General features: G+C 42.1%; 3 protein-coding genes and 1 long non-coding RNA gene across 4 annotated transcripts; all 4 read left to right on the top strand.

The window, feature by feature from the left end:
• The first annotated feature begins 3,477 nt into the window (after positions 1-3,477).
• On the top strand, positions 3,478-4,254 carry LOC134181493 (uncharacterized). The gene has a single exon (XM_062648768.1). The coding sequence runs from the start codon at positions 3,478-3,480 to the stop codon at positions 4,252-4,254; it is 777 nt and encodes a 258-aa protein (XP_062504752.1).
• LOC134181585 (uncharacterized) lies at positions 3,856-5,222 on the top strand. Its single transcript, XM_062648855.1, has one exon. The coding sequence runs from the start codon at positions 4,264-4,266 to the stop codon at positions 4,816-4,818; it is 555 nt and encodes a 184-aa protein (XP_062504839.1). The 5' UTR covers positions 3,856-4,263; the 3' UTR covers positions 4,819-5,222.
• An 8,376-nt stretch (positions 5,223-13,598) lies between these two features.
• On the top strand, positions 13,599-15,298 carry LOC134181139 (uncharacterized). Its single transcript, XM_062648350.1, has one exon. The coding sequence runs from the start codon at positions 13,620-13,622 to the stop codon at positions 15,063-15,065; it is 1,446 nt and encodes a 481-aa protein (XP_062504334.1). The 5' UTR covers positions 13,599-13,619; the 3' UTR covers positions 15,066-15,298.
• Positions 15,299-15,921: 623 nt separating this feature from the next.
• LOC134181033 (uncharacterized) lies at positions 15,922-20,880 on the top strand. Its single transcript, XR_009970061.1, has 3 exons — positions 15,922-16,371; positions 19,382-19,631; positions 20,375-20,880. It is a non-coding gene; the product is annotated as an uncharacterized LOC134181033 (long non-coding RNA).
• The last annotated feature ends 4 nt before the right edge of the window (positions 20,881-20,884 follow it).

Here is a 20,884-nt window from a genome sequence, read left to right as displayed (position 1 = left end):
GGCCATTTTAAAATCGTCGCATCCCTACCTAGAGAGTGTGGTAGCACTCTCTGATTAGTAGTAAGATTTACGGCCCAGTACATGTAGCTGAAGTGTCTCTAAGTAAACTGTAACATTTTCCTTGTTTCGTAGGATTCCTCTGCAGTGTTGTAGTCGGTTGCTGCCAGTGGTGCAGCTACAGGGAGTTCTTTGTGGGTTCAGTTAGGGGGGTGGTCGCTCATCAATTTTTATAGTCAAATAGAGTGATTTATGTACATAATTATACAGTACCGAAATGATACGTTGTTAGTTTGTAAATGTTTACGTATATACATATACAGTTAATTTTGAACAAATTAATATTAATTTTGAACAATTAAATGTTAAAATTTTTGCTCTGGCTACGCCGCTGTTCTTGCGTGTAAAGTACATTATCGGTGATGTGTTGTCGCGGCTAAAATCAGTGTTGTGGGAACAAAGATTGGTGAACGAAGTTGATAGGCTTCGTTCGATCGTCTTTGCTTGACGGTGCCTTTGTAACATCTGTCGGTTACTGTGTTTGTAGCTATCACGCGTTGTTTATAATCAACTACGACCTTTTACGTTTCGTTTTCTGGAAGCAATAATCAGCGGCAAGCTTTATTATTTCACAGTCCATCATGAGTGAGCATGGCAGTAGCCGCTTTACGCCTCCCGGAAACAACGGGTTAGAGTCAGGGTTCGAGTTAGAGAGTGAGTTACAGTTATTTGCACCTGCTGGTGATAGAGCAGATCACCTCTATGCATGTAGACAGCGTAAACGAGAATGGATTGCCAGAAGGAAAACTGTAAAACAGCAGACCAAGCTGATGGACGTAGGAAGCCTAGGAGGGATGGTACATTGACAAGAAAAGCTGCAGAAGCGGCAGACAAAGCTGATGTACGTAAAAGGCGTCAAAGAGAACAGGCAACTACAAGGAAAACTGTAGAAACAGCTGACCAAGCTGATGCACATAGAATGCGTAAAAAGGAATCGGTTGCTAAACACCGTGTCTCTATATACAAAGCTTCAGAAAGGATGCTGCCATCAATACTATTATTGCTAAAGCAAAGAAGAGCCTGATGTTTGTGTGTCTTGTCATCGTTTAATTAATGTACAGAAAGAATATACTGGTCTTGAATAGGAATAAGTAAAAAACTACCTAGAGTCTTTAGATAAAGTACTGGGCGATGATACTCTGTATGCTAGTTTTATTGCATGGTGCTTATTTAATATATATATATATATATATTACATGTGTAAGACGTATGATAAAGCTTTGTCTAGAGGTCTTAGGCATGCCTTTGCAGAGTTTAGCTAACAATTTGAAGCTATCTTCAGTACCTTTTGTCATGTTTGAAAAAACTATTAACTAGACTGGTGTGTTTACAAGTAGCGTTTAGGAGAATGGTGGCTCTTCCTTTAGCGTTGCATACATGGCCCTGCAGTAAACATACCTGTACATAGAATTCTGTCATGACGCGACTAATTACATTCAAGCTGCGTAGCAGCCGAGGGTTTGCACTTCTAGTGCTTTTTCATTGGGTGCATTCACACGACGTTTCTAACCTAGTTCAACTCTAATTAATTTAGCTCCAAACGCCATTTAACAAATTGGTCCTAATTAATGGCTTCGGTTAACGCTAACCCACTTGCAAGCTAGGTTAGAACTCGGTTGCTCCGCCTACAGCTAGGTCACTCCGCCTTCTGGGCATAGCGAAGAATGGTGCGTTTTCTAGAATGTGTTACAAACGCTTCAAGCTACACGGGCGCGTCTTCAGTGGAAAAGGAGAAGGCGAAGAAAAGCGCGTCGGCAACGAGAGGTCCTTTCTACTACTCTCCTAGTGTTGCTGTGCAAAATGTACCACCAGATGTTGCTTGTAAAGATCATGTCTCTAGTGAGAGGACGAAACCCTCCAAACCTTCCAGACATTGACGGGGCAACAATGACAAGCGATATACATAATTAGTATCTAGATTGGTTAGTGGGCCATTTCTGTGCTGTGTGAACGCTGCTCAGTGCTAACCTACTCTCTGTTCGCGTTCACTGTGTATTCACAAAATCGCTATAACTCCTGTGTCCTTCGTCGGTAAGCGACGATCTTGGCATCATTCTAAAGCGCAAGAGGCTGGATTTCTTCTAGACGCTAAACATAGCATGTAAATAAGACACAGCCAGGAGGATAAGATTTTTTCATATCAAAGACCACTAGTCTATTAGAACGTTATGGTTAGGATATGATTACAGATAAGTGGTCACGTAAGCAGACGCCATGTCAATTACTTCATTACTATTAATTACTCTAGTGCAAAGCTTTATGCGTTCAGCAACGCTTGGTCGTGTTCGTCTGGGCTTGGCTGGTCAATGTAACATCACTATCGACTTCCGTCACTTCATAGTCGTCATCTATCTCATTTGTGATGTTATAGCTCTCCATGATTGATGTCTTTCCTGCATCCCATCTTTTTCTAGAAATTTTATTTTTTCTAAGTGTTTTGCAGGTATTGTAAGTCACAGTAAAACACGTCTGTGTCAGCAGCAGTAAATCCGGAGTCACAGTAAACAAGCTATTGATGTCATAATCACTTAGTAGGTCACAGGCAATTAGTTAAGTTTTTCTAAACCAACAAAGATGCTTCATTACGAACAGAGAGTAGGTCAATTACCCAGTAATTACATGTTCCACATGGTAGTGTTTACTCAGCTAGCTTAATTAACCTAGGTTAAACTAAGGTCAGTGTGAAAGCACCCAGAATCAGACCCGGAAATGTGGACTTTGTGTACAGCGAAATCAGCGAAAGGTACGTATTAAGCCTGGTTCACAATATTGACGCCGACGTCGACGTCGACGTCAACAATAGAAATGAATTCTATTCCAGCGTCGACGTCGGCGTCAACATCAAAGGATGCCGCCTATGTCGAGGCTGTTTCTTTGAAGTTTGACACTCAACTGAGCGTCGGCGTCATATTGTGAACCAGGCTTTACTTTCGAGATTGCGCATGCTGTAGAAGCTCCGCTCCCAAATATCGTGTAATCGTTGTACGCCACTTCCGCGAATAAGGTTAATTAATTGAACAAACTCCAGCGCATCTCATTTCAGGCCGCCAAAGTCTCGTTTCTGCCCGTCGGAGGCAGTGTAGGCGAAATCCGACTCTATCGTCCGTCTCCGACGGCCGAACTCGAGCGGGCCGCCGCGTTTCGCGACGATCGGGGACCGGCGTCGTGTCGATCGGCGCGTTACAAACATCCATCCATCCAGACAGACGGATGCGTGGGTTGGCGTATTAAAGTCTAGGGGATATAAAAACATTACAAGCACTTTTTGTAGGCCGCACCCTACGGTGTACGTCTAATTATTTAACTCAATTCCACCAGTCGCTATGAATCCTTAGAATAGATCTAGAAATTACCAATCAGTAATCAGTACGTGTCAGAGCTTGATGCATAGCGCCGCTGCTCATCCGTAGGCAAGCAAGAATGGGCACGGACAACGACACCAAACAGGGCCGATTTAGGCTCATCCTCGGTCCCATCTTCATGATGACCTTCATTCCCGTTTTTGCTCTCACCATCTGTGCAGGCTGTCTGAGAGGCTCTCTGGCTGCTGTATTCCATGACTTCTCACGTTCAAGTAACGACTCCGGCTCTTCACTCGTCGAATTCTCCACTGCTGTTGGTATTGCTCAAGGATTGGGATCACCAACCGCATGGACCATCTTCGTCGCCTTTGTCGCCTCACAGCTAATCGTTTTGCGGTGCGTTCCCGGGTGCGAGGAGGAAGGAGTTGCGGCTACAGGCCGCACTCCTGTCTACAAAACGAACGGCCTAGCTTCCTTCTTTCTAACAACGGCGGGCTACGTCTTACTTTCCATCGTTTTCGGCCTGTTTCCTGCAACAATCCTCTATGACAATCTACTGGAGATACTGTGGGTTGCCGAGATTGCTAGTATTGTGTTGTGTCTGTGGCTGGCTGTAAGAAAGACTAGCAACACACTCACAGGAACAAGAACTGAATCGGCTAATGAACAGATGAGTCTTCTTTTAAAGTTCTACTGGGGTCGTGAGGTTCATCCCAGGGTAATGGGATTCGAGCTCAAGCAAGTCACCAACTGTAGGTTTGGTATGATGATATGGCCATTGATCGTGATCTCCTGTATGGCTAAACAATGGGAAATTTATGGATACATTTCTAACTCCATGGCGACGGCTGCATTCCTACAGTTTGCCTATCTTACAAAGTTTTTTCACTGGTAGTCGGGATATATGAGGACATTGGATATGATGCATGATCGTGCTGGTTACTATATCTGCTGGGGATGCATGTTTTATGTACCCAGCATCTATCCGAGTCCAGCTATGTACCTTGTGAGAAACCCAAATTCTTTACCTACTCTCGTCGCAGCTGCATTGATAGCTTCTGGTCTGCTGTGTATTGGATTGAATTATCAGGCCGACTGGCAGAAACAGGAAGTGAGAAAGAGTGATGGAAGGTGTTTGATTTGGGGAGAACCACCCAAGATGATCCGAGCAAAGTACACAGACGAAAACAAAGTCGAGCATTCACAGATCCTTCTCGTGTCTGGATGGTGGGGTATAAGCAAACATTTTCATTACATTCCCGAGATTTTGACATCGCTTATTTGGACACTGCCCTGTCTGTTTGAGAGCGGGTTGCCATACTTCTACGTTATATATCTCACCATGCTCCTGGTCGACAGGACAAATCGTGATGATCGTCGCTGTCTAAACAAGTACAAGTCGTACTGGAAGAAGTACACTGAAGCTGTGCCTTACAAAATGATCCCTTACATCTATTGACTGATGTCGACAGCTTCGTAGTGACATACTATTTAGATATATGAAGTACTGTTCATCCTTTTGTCTAGCTAGACTGTTGACTTACCCACATGGTTTCTGTTTATTGATTCAACTAGCTAACCTAGGTCAATTACCCAGTAATTACATGTTCCATTTGGTAGTGTTTACTCAGCTAGCTTAGCCTAGGTTAACCTAAGGTCAGTGTGAAAGCACCCATTGTAAGAGGTATCAAACCAATTACAACAAATATTAAACGAAATTGTTACAATAGGTTTTAGAATTGTTTACTGCAACTATAAGAGGTACATTGAATTTAGTAAAGTGACTATCACTTTATCTAGTAAAGGTGCAAGTCTTTGAGACAGTACAGGGAACAGCAAATTGCAATTGGAAATATAATTCGAATTATACCAAAATAGTCACGGCTTTTATTTGCGACAATGCGATGAATAGAACTCAAGTTCCAGCAGTTCCGACAATTCTAGCTAAAACTTCCGCAACTGCAAATCGAACGTGTCCTCTAAAAACATTGGTTGACTAGAAGCTAAATGCTGAGCTTGCTCTCCAATCAATCAGACTGCAATGTAGAAGCAACAAACTGTGATATTCTAAAGTCAAACTCTTGTGGAGAGTATCAATCCCAACCCAGTAGGGTTAGTTCATTCGTGACGACACGTTGTTTATGTGAGAAATCGTTAATCATTTAGTAGTAAATGTAGCATTCTGTTGAAAAAAATTCACTAAGAACATGCATGTAGGGACCAGTACAATTGCAGCAACCTCAGTTGACTATATAGATTGTTAGTGTTGATGAACAATAATTATTGAACGTCTAATTCTAGCAATAGATGCGAAAGTAGAAAACTTACTAAAGTATGTGGAATTTGACCAAAACCATCAAGTGTTTTGATTAGAAGGAGACAGTTCTTCAGAAAATGTTACAGCATAAAAATTAGGAAGACATTGAATGAGGTGGCTCAGTATTATGATACATCTAAGCATACAAGTAAACTGATACCTTTAGTATCATTAAGTAATGAATATCTATATATATAAAGGAGAGGTGTCTGTCTGTCTGTCTGTCTGTCCGTCCGTACGAGCGTTTCTCAAAGACGGCGAGTCCGATCTCGGCCGAATTTGGCTCGCGCACGCCGAATTCATTAATCTCGAAAGTGAGACCGTGGTCGTCTTCCTGACTTCTCCCACGACGACGCCATTTCCCGCCGATCGCTCTCGCTTCCGCTCGCGCGCGAATATCTCCGGAACGGCGCATCGTATCTCCACCGAATTTAGACTGCCCGTTCCCGACGTCGGACGGTACGCGCTAAGCGTGTCGTTTATTGCGGGCGACGCTGGCAAACGGAAGATATTTTTGCTGATATCCGGGTCTTGAAAAAATACGCCCACAGTCATTTGCCAGTCTACGACCGTCGAAGAGCTGCTGTGTTTGATGCACCTGTTCCCCGAAACGCCAGCAGCGTCTTCGAAGAGACGACGTTCAGCGGGACTGTCGAAATGACGAGAGTCGGTACGCGTTGTGACTTCGTTAGATACGACCGTCGAAGAGCTGCCGTGTTTAATGCACCTGTTCCCCGAAACGCCAGCAACGTCTTCGAAGAGACGACGTTCAGCGGGACTGTCGAAATGGCGAGAGTCGGCATTCGTTATATACGGGGAACGGATTATCCGGGTAAGTTTTGCACGTGACTTTCACGTTACGGGATTCACGTCGAAATTAGAGATGCCAGGTTCGATACACCTGTTCTTCGCAACGGGACTGTCGAAATGGCTTCAACGGGATCACTAGAATCCGATCAACGGGATTTTTTGAAACTGGACACGTGTCGAATAGATGCCAAGTTCGATACACCTGTTCCTCGCAACGGCAGCAACGTCCAAGTCGAAATGGTTTCAACCAATCGCTAATCCAATCAACGGGATTTTGGAAACGGCAATTGAATGGGATATAACTATGAATGAGAATTCTGTCTGGCTGCTACTAAACGGTACAGTAAAAGCACTTACACCACGGCTAATTAGTGACAGTAAACGGTTCTCTATACAAACTGTACGTGACCTGGCTTCACCCCCTCTGCCTCTCCAACCATCAAACGCATTTTTAGATACTTTCTGCTATAATCTCTACCTATAAAGGCGACCCGACTGTCTGTTTGTCTGTCTGTCTGTCTGTCTGTCATTAATGCTATAATCTCTACCTATAAATAGAGGCGACCTGTCTCTCCTCCACTTCTGTGTTGTATTGGCTCTATGACAAACGTGTGTGTCAACTGCGGCGCTATGAAGTGGAAAGGAGAAGCACCTGGCATGTGTTGTCCCCCGGGCGAAGCCGGGCATTGGAGCTTGTATATATATATATATATATATATATATATATATATATATATATATATATAGTTATCTTCAATTTGTTTTATAGCGTTGGTACGTAAGGTTGAGTTTGTGTTCAGTTCTTCTGTAAGAGCGGGTATCGGCATCAACCTTTTATGCTACGTATACAAACCTGATTTCTATACCAAACCTCTGCGCTTGCAACGGAGCATTTCCATGACTACTCAAATTTGTCATTGCAGTGCATGGTCCCCTCTCGAGGGACCAACTTCCGCATAAAATTTTTCGATGACGCGAACGCTACACCTTCCAGTTTATTCGAATACTCGCCCACACCAGATGATCTCTCCTCCTACTTTGACCCCATATACCTGTCACGTGCAGTAGCACGTACTGGAAAACGTCTACAACAGAGGCTAGATGTGGATCGGACGGATCGCGATCCAGTTGCAAGTGTGGAAAGGCCTTATGTTGATTGCAGCCGCTCTTGTACCGCTAGCGTTTCTCTCTAAATTCTGATTGCATTTGCACCGAATCCAACTTACACGTTCCCTGCACCGAGCGCTACACGGGGAGTGTGTCGATTTCTACCGTCAATGTCCACCTCGCCAACGCTGTACTGCACACCGTTACCAGCAAAATGGCGGCGTTTGTTGCCTCGCAACGAAAGAATGCATCTACTGCGCATGTTTACTCTCAGAACGAAATCGGTTCGAATCCGGGTGTGCGTGTAGTTTTTAGAATCGTTGCGAAGTTCTCTGGAGGTAAAATCTGTTTGAATATCTCAAGCTAAGATAAATGATTCATTGCTGGATTTATTGCTGTCTAGAAACACGTTGTCTGTCTTCTTCTCTCCTCTACCTGCAAGCATTGCTAGTATGCTAGCTATGACATCAGCAAAAAGGAGAGCACAAATAGAAAATACCATTGAACTCTACTTTGTGAAAAAAGGCTGCCTTACTACAAAGGAAACGAGAAGCTTTCAGAGCAGCTTGCAGATCAGATTCAACTAGAAAGGAGGCATCAAAAGCTGAGTACAACGTACTCTGTTTGGGTTACATTTAGTTGCTTTTGATTCCAAATCTATCATTGTCAGTAGCAACTGCATTATTGAAATTAATTAACAGACTGAGGAAAGCATGCAGACCAGACCTCCCCCAGTATCTTCTTCTCAACCTAGTGAAGTTGTTAGGCGTAGGCTGATTGGTTCCAATAATGTAGAAAGTAATGTTTTCGTGTCAAGAAAGATCACTGGAAGAATGGATACCAGTCGTCACTTTAGGCACAAGAAGCAAGGTGAACCAGCCATCATGATCTAAAGTGCTATAACCTCATCAGGAATTGGACCTCTGACTTTCCTTACAGGCTAAATTAACTCTGAAAGTATAAACAAACACTATAGAAACGCAGTTTCTGTCTTTAGCAGCCGAGGAACGTGCAAATGACAATGCTCTTGCACATGTAGAGCGAGGAAGGTGACGAAATGGAAAAACAAAAATACTGAAGAACACATCGTGTGTAATCACAAGCTAGCATAACAAACTGGATAATTTCTTGCGTCCAGCAGCTAACCGTCTCGATCGCCCAACTACCACGACTTTTGACAAGGCACAGCTGCCCCTACGTTCGAAAAATTAGTCTTATGATCATACCTCATGTAACAGGCGCTTCACATCACAGAGAACAGTTCTTAGTTGTTTCATTTCAGGTGACCTGCTCATTCTGCAGTCGAGAACAAACAAGCTTGAATGATGTGGATCTTGCCTTGAACAGCTTACAATAGACGTCAACCACACGCTGTAAAACCTCCCGTCTTCCGGGACAGTAATCTCCTGGCAGCTATCAACACTATGGGTATAGAAAACATTTGTCAAGGCTGGCTCTAAGAAACGAAAGCCAGTACTGCATGAAGCTCTTGTCATAACTCCTCGTCACTGCACAGTCGTCTCTCTTTTTCTCTCACTAAACTCACCAGCAGGATGAAGAACGAGTTGGAGACAAAAAGAGACGGTGAGTTTTGTGGAAGTTCTTTTGACCTGCATGGTCCCAGTGAGAAGCGACCTACTACTGGGGAACATCGGCTGTCATCACGTTGATACCAATTAATTGTGCGTTTCTCTTCATATTATGGGCCATCTGCTTGATTCTCGTCTGTGAAAATCCACTTCAACTATCCTCGTTTGAAAGCCTCTAGGAGTTTCGTTTACCCCTTCTCCTTCTGAACCAATAAAACACAGTTTCATGACTTCTGCGATTTCACTGTGCCCTCAGCATACAGAAAAGCATACTTCTGTTCATCCTGACAGTACAACCCATCGATTCTACACATGGTACCTTGTCTCTTTAAATTAACGTCTTACTATTGCTTTCAGTCGACTTCTTAGTACTATCAGCAGTCAGTTGGTATAGTCTCGATCTTACCATGCATTCTGACAACAATTAACACACACACAAAAATAAGATGGTGTCTAACCAAAGGCTTGTATACAATACAAAAATAATGCTAGTAGATTACATTAATTAAATTTAAGAGTACAATATAGATTAAGAGTAGATCAAACTGGACTTCGGATTTATATAGCTTGTCACAGACATCAATTGCGTGTTGGACGTCAATATCATGTTCGTATATAAAATGAATAGAGCTATTGAAACAATAATAACAAATCAAACTCCAGTCATTCAAGTGTATTCTATAGTTGTTTAAATTGGGTTTATGATTGCTTACTGCAACTGCAAGACGTACATTGAATTTAGTAATGAGACGATATAACCATCACGTCAAGGAGCAAGAGTTTGAGACAGTATCTCAGAGCACAGCAGAATGAAATGTAGTCGACCTGGTCTCTTCACTGTAAGTAAAGATACCTTTTATAGATGGTATTATAAAGTGGATTCTTGTTTTAACTACAATGGATTACGCTACTGAATTAGAGACATTCACTCCTTAAAAACATAGGCTGCCTATAAAGCTATTGTTCTATCTCTCTCTCCAATCAACCAAAGCACAATGCAGAAGTAACTGCGAAATTTAAAGTCAAACGTTTGTGTATTTTTTAATATGAATCCTAGAGTTAGTCCAGTCATAATGATACGTTGTTGGTAAAATGAATCATTCAGGGGCGTAGCGTAGCATGGGCTAGACCGGGATATATAGCCCCATTGTTTGTAGGCGTGGTCATAAAAATTGTGGACTGTAAATACGTGTGAGGACCACAGCCGTGTATAGTATATACACCTGGCACTGATTCTACTGTACCAGTCAATTAGAAGCAAAATAAAAGTGGGCGTGTTTATAAAAGCGGGCGTGTTTATAAAAGTGGGCGTGGTTTGTAGCATCGTGAAGTTTAACCACTTTCTAGAGGTCACGCTACGCCCCTGAATCATTTCTCTTTAATAGTAAATGTAGTTTTCTGTTGAAACAATTTTACTGAGACCATCTTGTAGTACAATAATTACTGCCACAACTTCACTTGACTATAGTTACAAAATAGACTGTCTTGTGAATGTTGACAACTAATAATTATTGTCTGTCTAATTACAGCAGTATCTTTTCAAGTGGAAAACTTATTAGGAGTAGAAATTCACCAAAACCATCAAGTGCTTTTATTAATGGAAGGCGCTTAATTAATTAACAAATGATTTTCCAGCATGGCAATTAAGAAGGCACCTAATACATTTAATATGTATGCCATATCTTTGTTAGACGCGGCATTTTCTAAAAGGGGTTACTACTCAATGCTGCAGACTTTACTTAGGGTACATGCTTAATTATAATGCTAAGCTATTATATGTATAGAACTGTTGACCCAACTTTGATTGACATGAACTGGATCTTTGTGCAATAGCCATTGCGTATACCTGTTATAATTATTTAGTTAAACTATACTTGTGAACAGATATATTTCTGAATCACTTTTGGCTTCCCAGGTAGCCGTCTTCTCATTACTATCAAACAACGTTATAGTTAAACGCATTTGAAGATAATCACAAAACAGGAAAATATGATGGCTACAAAAGTGTGTCTAATTCTCAACACAATGAATCGCACATATTGCACCTCGTCGTCCGGAAGTAAAAGGGGGAGAGGCTGCATGGCTACGTCGGAGTACGCAAGAGTCGAGACTGTCTAATAACCAAGGGATTATGGCTTATCCGTGACATTTGACTGACCAAAATATCACATAAGTACTTCTACTGCTAGAGCTGTCTATTAATATTACTCATGCATCTCGCGCAATTAGACCATACAGACCAATGTCAAAAAGTAAGTAAAATCATACGGCTTCTTTCTAGAAAAGCATGGCCTTTTATATGGGAGTTTCAAAATGTAATCTTTACCTAAACGATTAGAATTATTTAAAATGAAATTATGCGCACTTGTTTTATTTTGTTTCAAAATTAGCAACTCTATATAGAGAGTAAATTAGGTTACCATGCACTAACAAGACCAATATTTGTTAATTAAATTTAATACACTAGAAATTTGTCAGTAGCTCGCTGTCAGATGTCAATACAGCACTTTATAATACAGTACAATCGTCAATGGTTACTTCATTATTGAGTCAAATAACTGACTATTAATAGAATGCATGATATTCTTGTTCACTATGCTTTCTATCCCAATCATGAAAAGTGGGCGGTAGGCGTGCACCCCCTAGCTATGAGCTTTCTTCATCTGTGTTATAGCAATCACGGACACACAAGCAAGAACTGTACCAGCCCATGTGTTGTTCCTACTGACAGCAATCTGCTGAAAGTTCATTAGCCTACTTGACTATCAGACTATACAGTGTTGCAACGCAACAAATCAAATACATTTAATTAACGCGACGATATAACTATAGAAAAACTCCTTAGAACTGTTCTAACCGGCTTGTTAGCTGTTGTCCCGTTTGTGACCCTAACTCTAATAACCATGCAGATTACCTAGCTAGTAGCTAACTGGATGTCCTGCTTATATGGGGATGGAGTGGTGTACATTTGCGGAAATACAACAAATATACTTGTATAGGGTTTCAAATGTCTAAAAGATGTTCAAAAAGTGGACTGGTGTAAGGAGTGCGCCAGCCAAATCAGTAAGAACTCGTGCCTACGAGACGAAGCCGTACTTACAGGGCCGTAGTATCGAGCCACATTTTTCTAGACTGGACTTTCACCAGAGGCATAAGTATCTACTTCCGTTTCAGATAAATATAGTCTATTTATATAAAGCCATAAGTATCTACTTCCGTTTCAGATAAATATAGTCTATTTATATAATAAAAACAGCTTACGTTAGTGATCACTGTGACACATACATGCAAACTGCACATTTTGCAATTGTCGACTAGAGTCGGGTATAGTCTCAAAACTTCCAGACCAATTTTGCAGCTCCCAGAGGCCGCTGAAATACGAGTTTACCTTACACATGCCTGTTAGCACACATTAATTAAGCCGAACCACTTTTTGTTTGCTTGCTACTACGTGAAAAAGCTAACCGTTTAATTGAAACTCGTCACAATTTCGTCTGCGAATTAACTAGGGAAGAGAAAAAGTACCAACATTTAATTATTTGGGATCGTTTAAAGTTATAGAGGATGTCACAAGCGCACAAAGCGCACGCAATAGAGAGAAGGGGTTACTGGCCTTTGTACGCTTTACGAAATGTCGATCGGTAGCAAATGGCTCGTGCTAATTTCTTTCTCCCCCATAGACGAAATTGCATCATGCATTATTCTCGTGCTAGTCACCCGTGTGTACGGGATTTGCAAACATGTACGACTGCGGCAGCGCGTCTACTTCGGTTTTGTTGTACATCATTTTCACATGAAATTCGCAATTAGCCACTTCAAGTTTGCATTAAGTCAGATCAAATTCGTACTTTGTCAGTTCAAATTGTCATTATGCTAATATTAGTCAAATCAGATTCATTCACAGTCATTTCATATAGTCATTTAATTGTTATTTCAAATTCTATTTACAGTCATTTCAAATCTGTCACATCAGTCATTTCAAATTTGCTGTTTCATACTTATTATGGTGTAGATTGATACCAATTGCACGCTGCTCTTACTACTGCAGTGTAGTTTGCTAGCTAGGGTATATAGAGCAAACTCTTGGCGTAGTGTACTACTGTAGTACAGTATTCGTGAAGGCAGTCTTTATTTAACTAAGAAGACAGACACTGCTTGGCAGCCGTCCAACAGTATACCCGTCTCAAGGTTCTTTGCAACATACTTGTCAACTAGCTGCATGTCTAGGCTATAAATTACACTCCAAGTCATGAATTCAGACAATGTGTCTCTGACTTCTCTTTCTTCTCTCTCGTATTTCGCAATGCCGATTGCAGTTTCTCCTGCCAGAAGACTCTAACGAACCGCAAATTATAGACAAGCTTCGCAGGAAGCACGTGTTTATGGTCAGCTTCCGTTATCAAGTTACCACGAAACGCTTCGACGCTGCAGGCTAGCATGCCTTCACTGTTCTTGTCTCTTCTTCTATCTCTGCTTTATCTCGTTTACGCCGATGACGTCGACGAGGCAGAAATATACTATCGAGGCAACGATTTGGTTCTGGACGCAGCAAGTGGAAACGTCGTAATACGCCACAACAGTGGGAATGAAACGAGTCTGCACGACGTGCGACAAGAACTTCAACTTATGAGAAACCAGATTTCTTCCGTTTTAGCAGCAAACTGCAACGACGCAATTAAAAAAGGATTGTGGCTCAATGTGTCTTCAGATGGTTGCATGCTGTCGCTGCCTTCTTGTTCCGGTGATGGAGAGGTGATAGCTTGGGAACACACAACCAGTACGTTCTCCTGCTCTTCCAACCTCAGCCAACAGACTCTAGGCTTACAATCCCAATTGAAAAAGGCTCTTTCTCAATTGAAAACACTTAAATCCGGCGCAGCATCCGCATATGTTCGTCTGCAGGGGTTCATTGCATGCCAGAGGAAGGGGATGAGCTACAACGAAACTCTAGATGTGTGTGTGCCCATGGTGCCCGAGTGCACACGAGACGGTGAGATTCTCGTCTGGAATGTGGGAGAGAATCGCTACCGCTGCTCGAGTTTTCTCGTTGACTCCGTCGATGCGCTCCAGACGGAAATAAAACGGTTGTCGTCGCAAGCGCTGAGGGTCAACCAGATTGGCGACACACCCGAAACAGCGGGAATCACTTGCCGGGACGTGCTGCAAAAGCGTGGGAAACTACCAAGCGGATCATATTGGATAGATCCGAGTGCGAGTGGCAACGCGAGCAAAGCTTTCCAGGTCTACTGCGACATGCTAACGGACGGAGGCGGGTGGAGCCTGGTGACGGTCGTCAAGGCGGCCAATGCTTCGTACGAGAAGAAATACCCAGTAAACGGACTAAACGAGGACAACATGTTGGCTGATCGCACAGACAAGTGGGCTAGTCTCAGTCAAATTCAACTCAATCAGGTCTACAACGCATATAACGACACGATCATGAGGGTCTACACGTCGGCTTTTATTAGTGTGCATACAGGTGATCGGTCGCCCAGCCCACGCACATACTACTTGCAAAAGATGGATAACGAAAAGCTTAATTTTGACGCATTTCGCGCCATTCGGTATGTGCCGCTGTGGGGAGTGAGGACTAAAGGCGACTACAAACTTAATTACTTTCGCGACGGATTGAGTAATCCGTATAATCACGTGACTCACAGTTTAACTGACTCGAATAGGAGTAAACAGCTGCATCACTGGGAGGCACACGTCGTGAGAGTGAATGGGAGATTCTACACGACCAGCAGACATGGAATAGTTGGAGACGCGTTCAGTAACTGCGAGTGGCTCTATAAATTCAACTTCTCTTCCTCTAGACATAAATCGTCTCTCTTGAATTGCAGAGCAGATGCTGTTGTTTACGGGAAAATATGGATCAAGTAAAAATCTAGCATTTTTCCTAAGTGATCAATCTTGCTAGAAGTGAGTAATGCGTTTAGTTCTGGTAGGCCAAGACCGCATGGTAATGCATGTTGGTTTGTTTGTTTGTATGTTTGTGGGTGTGCATGTGTGTGTATGGGCTCGCCCGTGCCTGCGTGTGCTTTCTGTGTTCTGTACATGTGGCTGGTGTCTGTCTATTTGTTTGTCAATACATATATCTAAACATTTCACTTTAATTAATACATTTCAAGTTATGAAACTCAACGTAAACGGTATATTTAGAACAACATGCACGGGTACTAAAACTAAACCCACGAACATGACGTGTCCTGGGTACGGAGAAGAAAAAGAAAACTAATTTTCAAATAATTATTTATAAGTCAACTGTGCTTTTCCCCCCTACAGTGACAGTCTCATTAGTGACAGTCTCATCAAACCCTTGCGTTGCGTAGTTTAGAGTCGTGTCAAGAATTTCGTTTCTCCAACTAGTAACAAACTCCGCTCCATTTGTCCTCACATCTTCAGCAGATTTCTTGGCATGTCCAAACACTAGTGGGATGACTTGAGCACTAGGCCCTCCTGATAACACCTTTCCTATACTTCTCTTTCTTCGTCTTGTCTCTCCGTGCTGCCGCGGCTCTATCAACCATCGAGCAAATGTTAGTAGTATACTCCATGAATGAGCGAGGAAAACATCTAGATTAATGTTGTAGCCTAAACCAAACAAAAAATATGATGTCTGGCTTAGTAAATACGAACTGGTGTATCACCTCGATCTGCGGTAGTGAATTTGGAGCTCTCGGAAGCAGTCAGACCAAACAGATGCCAAAACTTTGTGGCATTACATTGGTCCATTCCTGTTTTACAAGTTAACAGGTGGCATCGCTGTCATCTACGGAAGCAACAAAATTGCACGTTGTTGGCCATTCAGGCTGGCAACCATTAAAATAGGAAAACCCAACCTCAGAAAAGACGCCAAGCAAATTTTGAGGTTAGTCAGTGCTAAATAACACTTGCTAACAAGGCATCGCATTTAATTAACCAGGTGTTGTATGGTTTCCTGCATCCGGGAAGGTTGTGTGAGAATGAGTGGATAGAGGTTGGACATTCCTGCTTTGGTTGAGTTAGCGTACGGAGCATATACTATATATATATACTTAGTATTAATACTAGCTGTCATTTTACAAACACCACATTTTGGCGACGAGGACGGGATGGCAACCACTCGAAAGACGGCGCATCTTTGCTACACCAAAGACGGAATGGTAGAGAGGTACACGTTCAGACAAAGGCGCCAGCGACATGCAGGGTGAGTCTACTAGTAGTATGTGCTGTAGTGCTGAACACTGCTTCCCGCGCTAGCTAGATGAGTATATCTATCCTCTGATAAGTACTTCCCCGTATGCGTCCATCCTTACTATACACTACTACAGTTTACTATACCACAGCTCCCTTTCTAAGTGTTCTAAGCATGTCTAGGTGTTGTGTACTACAGATCTAATCGTTTTAGGAGGAATGATTATTCTTCCCGACCTTTTTACCGTGCCTTGTGTTTGTCTGATTTGAGTTCCCGACGGCATCCCTGTTTGTCCCTCTTCTTTGTCATTACCCAGGGTTAGTGGCTCTGCTTCCTGTCGTATGGGGTAGGCTGCTGGTCTTCTTGCTCTTCAGTATCAATGGACAATGTCTGCATGCTGATCTGATTTCTGTCTTTCGGTGGTCGAAAGTTAATTTGTTGAGGTGTCTTCTGTTCTTCTGATGATTCCCTCTGAACTGTTGACGAGGTAGGAGCGAGGCGCTGCCTGCCTGATAACTTCTCCGTATTCTTGGTTGTCTGGACAGGGTCGATCACCTGTTAGCAGTGGTGTTCATTCTTTGACTCTGTGGCGTTTATCGAAGTCAGCTTTTTTGATTTTCTTTGAGGCCGTCGTTGGCTTGTTTGAATAAGATTACAGACGGTGCATGGTATTAGGTTTGCTTTGAGAGTTGGAATAGTAGTGCGCAGCTGCCGTCCCATCAGAAGTTGACTGGGGCTAAATCCACTGGCTAGTGGTGTGATATGATATGCTAGCAATGCTATATATGGATCTGCTGACTTCTTGATTAGGTTCTTTGTTGTTTCAACTCCCCTCTCTGCCTCTCCATTGCTCTGGGGGTACGTACCGAGGACTTGATGTGTTATGTCTGAATCCGTATGATAATTTAAGTCAAACGCCCTAAATGCAAGAGAGGAGAATTGAGGTTCATTGTCAGAGATTACCAACTCTGGTATTCAGTCTTGCAAATATTGCATTCAAATGGCAAACTATAGCGGAGGAGGTTGTTCCAGCAAGTGGCACTGCTTCAATGTATCATGAATAATAGTCGATCACGAGTAGATAACTTCTGTTCTTCTATTCGAATGAGTCAACTCGGAAGCGTTGATGCAATCATAGGCTCGAGATCTGCATAGTTCCTTTTCTCTTGAGTACAAATATGACAAGATTTGACCACATCTTTCAACTGTTTGTTTAGTACAGGCTACCAAACCGATTCTCTTGCTCGCAGACGGCATTTGGTAATCTCTTGATGGGCTGAATGGAGTCTGTTCTGATAAATGCTTGCATGCTCTTGCATGTGTCCCCTGTCCCAAGTGGCCCTGGAGCTAAGGAGTACTCTTAGTGGTTCTGATTTTTGGGCTATATTGGTAATATATTTCCCCATCTGGTTGGGTTAGAAAGGTTTGGGTTATACATTGTTAGAACTGGCAAGGACATACACCGTTGCTTGAGTTAATCGAATGCAAATTGGGTCTTGGCGCTCCAAACCCATGGGGCATCCTCTCTCAATAACTCTATGAACGGAACCGTCTACTCAGACATCATTGGCTAGAAAGGACGAAGCAAGAGGTAAAAGTTTAATGGCAAGACAGGAGCAAATAGTGCAAGAAATAATCGCTGAAGAGAATTTTAGTGATCACATTGTGCCCTTTAGTGAAGGTCCTTATCAGGTGCTGTTCCATGTTGACAACAAAGTCAGGAACAGGCAATCCTGATCCAACGATTTCCTCATTAAGAAAATGATTGTTGAAATAGCTCATGAATATTGGGATGAGGAAGAGAAGATTCCATTACCATAAGCCATGCTGGATAAGGGTTTGGGCCTTTGAGAATGAAAAAGCACAAAGTTCTCGATCTGCAAGATGTCTGCCAATTAGCTGCCAGGGTGTGTGATATCTCATCAGGTGAGGAATGCAGACATGCTCAGCGATATTTTGGCACCCTTGAAACTATTAATTTCTACCACAATGTTGCAGGTCTCAACAAGAAAGTGCTTCCTAACGTTTACAGTGGGTTGCTGATGTGTTGGCCATTTTTGTCACAGTTCGTGATCGGTCAATGATTCATCCTCAGTTTTGGAATGATCTCAAGAAGCTTCATGACGAAGGGATCGTGCATTGGGATCTTGCCAAGTATCTGGTGGAGAATGCAAAAGTAGAAGAAGTGAACCATGATGTCATTCTTATCCTCTTGCAGCTGTTTAATATAATATAATTTCCGGATTATTCTTGGCTTCTCGTTCAGTCACTGCAGATATCACAGCTCAACGTGGTCAGAACTTTTTCTTCACCTCTATATGGTCATCACAGAATTTATCACCAGCCACTTTGCCTACCAATCAGCATTCTGCTTTTCTATATCTCCTCTATCTTTGTTCTTTATTCCCAAGGGTTTCAATGCTCTTTGGTTTTCTTGCTTTTCTCAAACCTCTTTTTTTTACTATTTTGTGACTCGCTTGATCAGCAAGTACACTAGAGGCCCTCAGCTCAGCAGAAACCAGGTGATGCTTCATCTTTCCAAAGATGTAAATCTGGAGTTGGTCTACACTGTGAAGGCTGTCATTGTTACCGTCTACTGTCCATCCAGTTGCAAGCAACAATTAACCTCCAGATGAAGCGCTTTGTCCAATGTGTGACAATGTGCTAATACGTGACTCTATAATAGAAAAACTCATGCAGGCCGGCCACTATATATAGAACGAGGTATGGATGCATATGGCTTTCAGTTTGAGGTCTGTGTTCATGCCACAGTTGATGAAGCTCCAGACGAATATGATCTGAAATGATTGACTTCACTGGATGACTATCCAGAAGATGATCGACATGCTGATAGACAAACAACATTGACTTATTGGCTCCCCTGCTAAACTTGATATGTGGTATCACGACATCTCTGTTAGTGATACAACAGAGGGTACACAACAGACTAGTAGAATTGCAATTGACTGATTATTTTTCTTTTCTTGACAGTTGTTGCTGACATGCAGTGTTTATGATCCAGATATGGTTCTGTCTACTGTATAGCAGAATGGTGTGACTGTTGGCTCTCTATTGGTCTGAAGATGGGATTTACATTGGGCAAAGTCAGTGATAATACAAATGGTATCTCTGTTGGTCCCAACAAGTTGAAGGCTTTGTTTGAAGTAAAGGCATGAGAAGTAGGACGAGATATAAGGCAGCTAAACAACTGCTAGCAGGTTTTCGTAATATTCCACAGCCAATTATAGGGGCAGTGATGGATCAACTGGCAAGTGAGCACACAAATTATAATGATAAACAGTTTATGATCTCTACAGGATATCTACTTAAATATTCTGTATATCGGAATAAGACAATGAAGGTGACATCTTTGAAATTGACTAGTAACAATATTCAGACTGACTGATAACATTAAAATAAAAACCAAAATAGTATTGTCTATGAAGAAAGAAGCAGTGAAACCTGATGTGATGAGCGGTGCCTATTAGATAACATGACTTAATAACAGGACAGACTTGTAAAGTATTAACAATGAGTCACAAGCATCACAATAGAGATGGAGATATAAGATCATTTAATATAATGTGAGTGGGTATGGCACCTAGATGGTCACTCAGTGTGGGATGCAGAATTAGTAGACTCGCAAGCCAAGCCTTCCTTTGTGCGCACTGCGCGACGTCACGGGGCAAGGCTTGGATCTCGAGGCTACAGAATTAGTAAGTGTAGTGCATTTTGTGTGATTAGTATAAACATTGAGTAAATACATGAACTGTGAGTGTTCACAGAGGCCATTACATGTTTTTAGGTGACAGTGTGTGACAAGTGTGCTATTTATAGTTAGAGTTTTCTTTGATATTTACTGAATATGTTAGCAATTGTCTTGGAACTGCTGAGCTTGCACCTTGTTTAGCAAATGCTTGCAAATTAGAAGTAATTTAAGAGATTAATAGAGCTTCATATAAATGATATATAATTGATTAGAAAGTTCTGTACTAATTTCCATCCATTTCTTTAGTATCAAGTGTTGCAGCAGCTGTAGCATCACCTAAATCTATTTCTACAGAAATGAAGCTGGCGGCTGACTGCAAATTGAGTGGAAAACATCTGGTTGTTTCAGCTCATGAAATTTCTGGTTATTGGAAAAAATTTGCTGCACTGCTTGCTCCAGACAAGTTTACCTCGTCAACAGTCAGTATAATAGAACAGGAACACAGATTTTTGTTGTTTCATCAAGCTCATCAAATGCTGAATGACTGACCAATGATCTGGACAGAGAAGCTAAATGTCGTTTGATTATTGTAACATTTCTTAGAATGCACAAGAAAGCTCAGGCGAATTCCTTATTTGATGCAGACTTGGTAAAGTATGTTGAAAGGACAGAGACAACGTGTGCCTGCCAAGACATCAAAGTCTTTTTTATTTGAAGCTTGTAACTACAGAAGTCTATAGCTAGTTACTGCACCCACGTTTTGAATAAAGATAGCAACATCTAAATTGAGTTGTGATGGCAGTACCTCACATGTGA

Source organism: Corticium candelabrum, chromosome 6 (assembly GCF_963422355.1).
Source record: "Corticium candelabrum chromosome 6, ooCorCand1.1, whole genome shotgun sequence".
NCBI classification, from domain to species: Eukaryota; Metazoa; Porifera; class Homoscleromorpha; order Homosclerophorida; family Plakinidae; genus Corticium; species Corticium candelabrum.
This window is presented reverse-complemented; position numbering and strand designations above follow the sequence as displayed.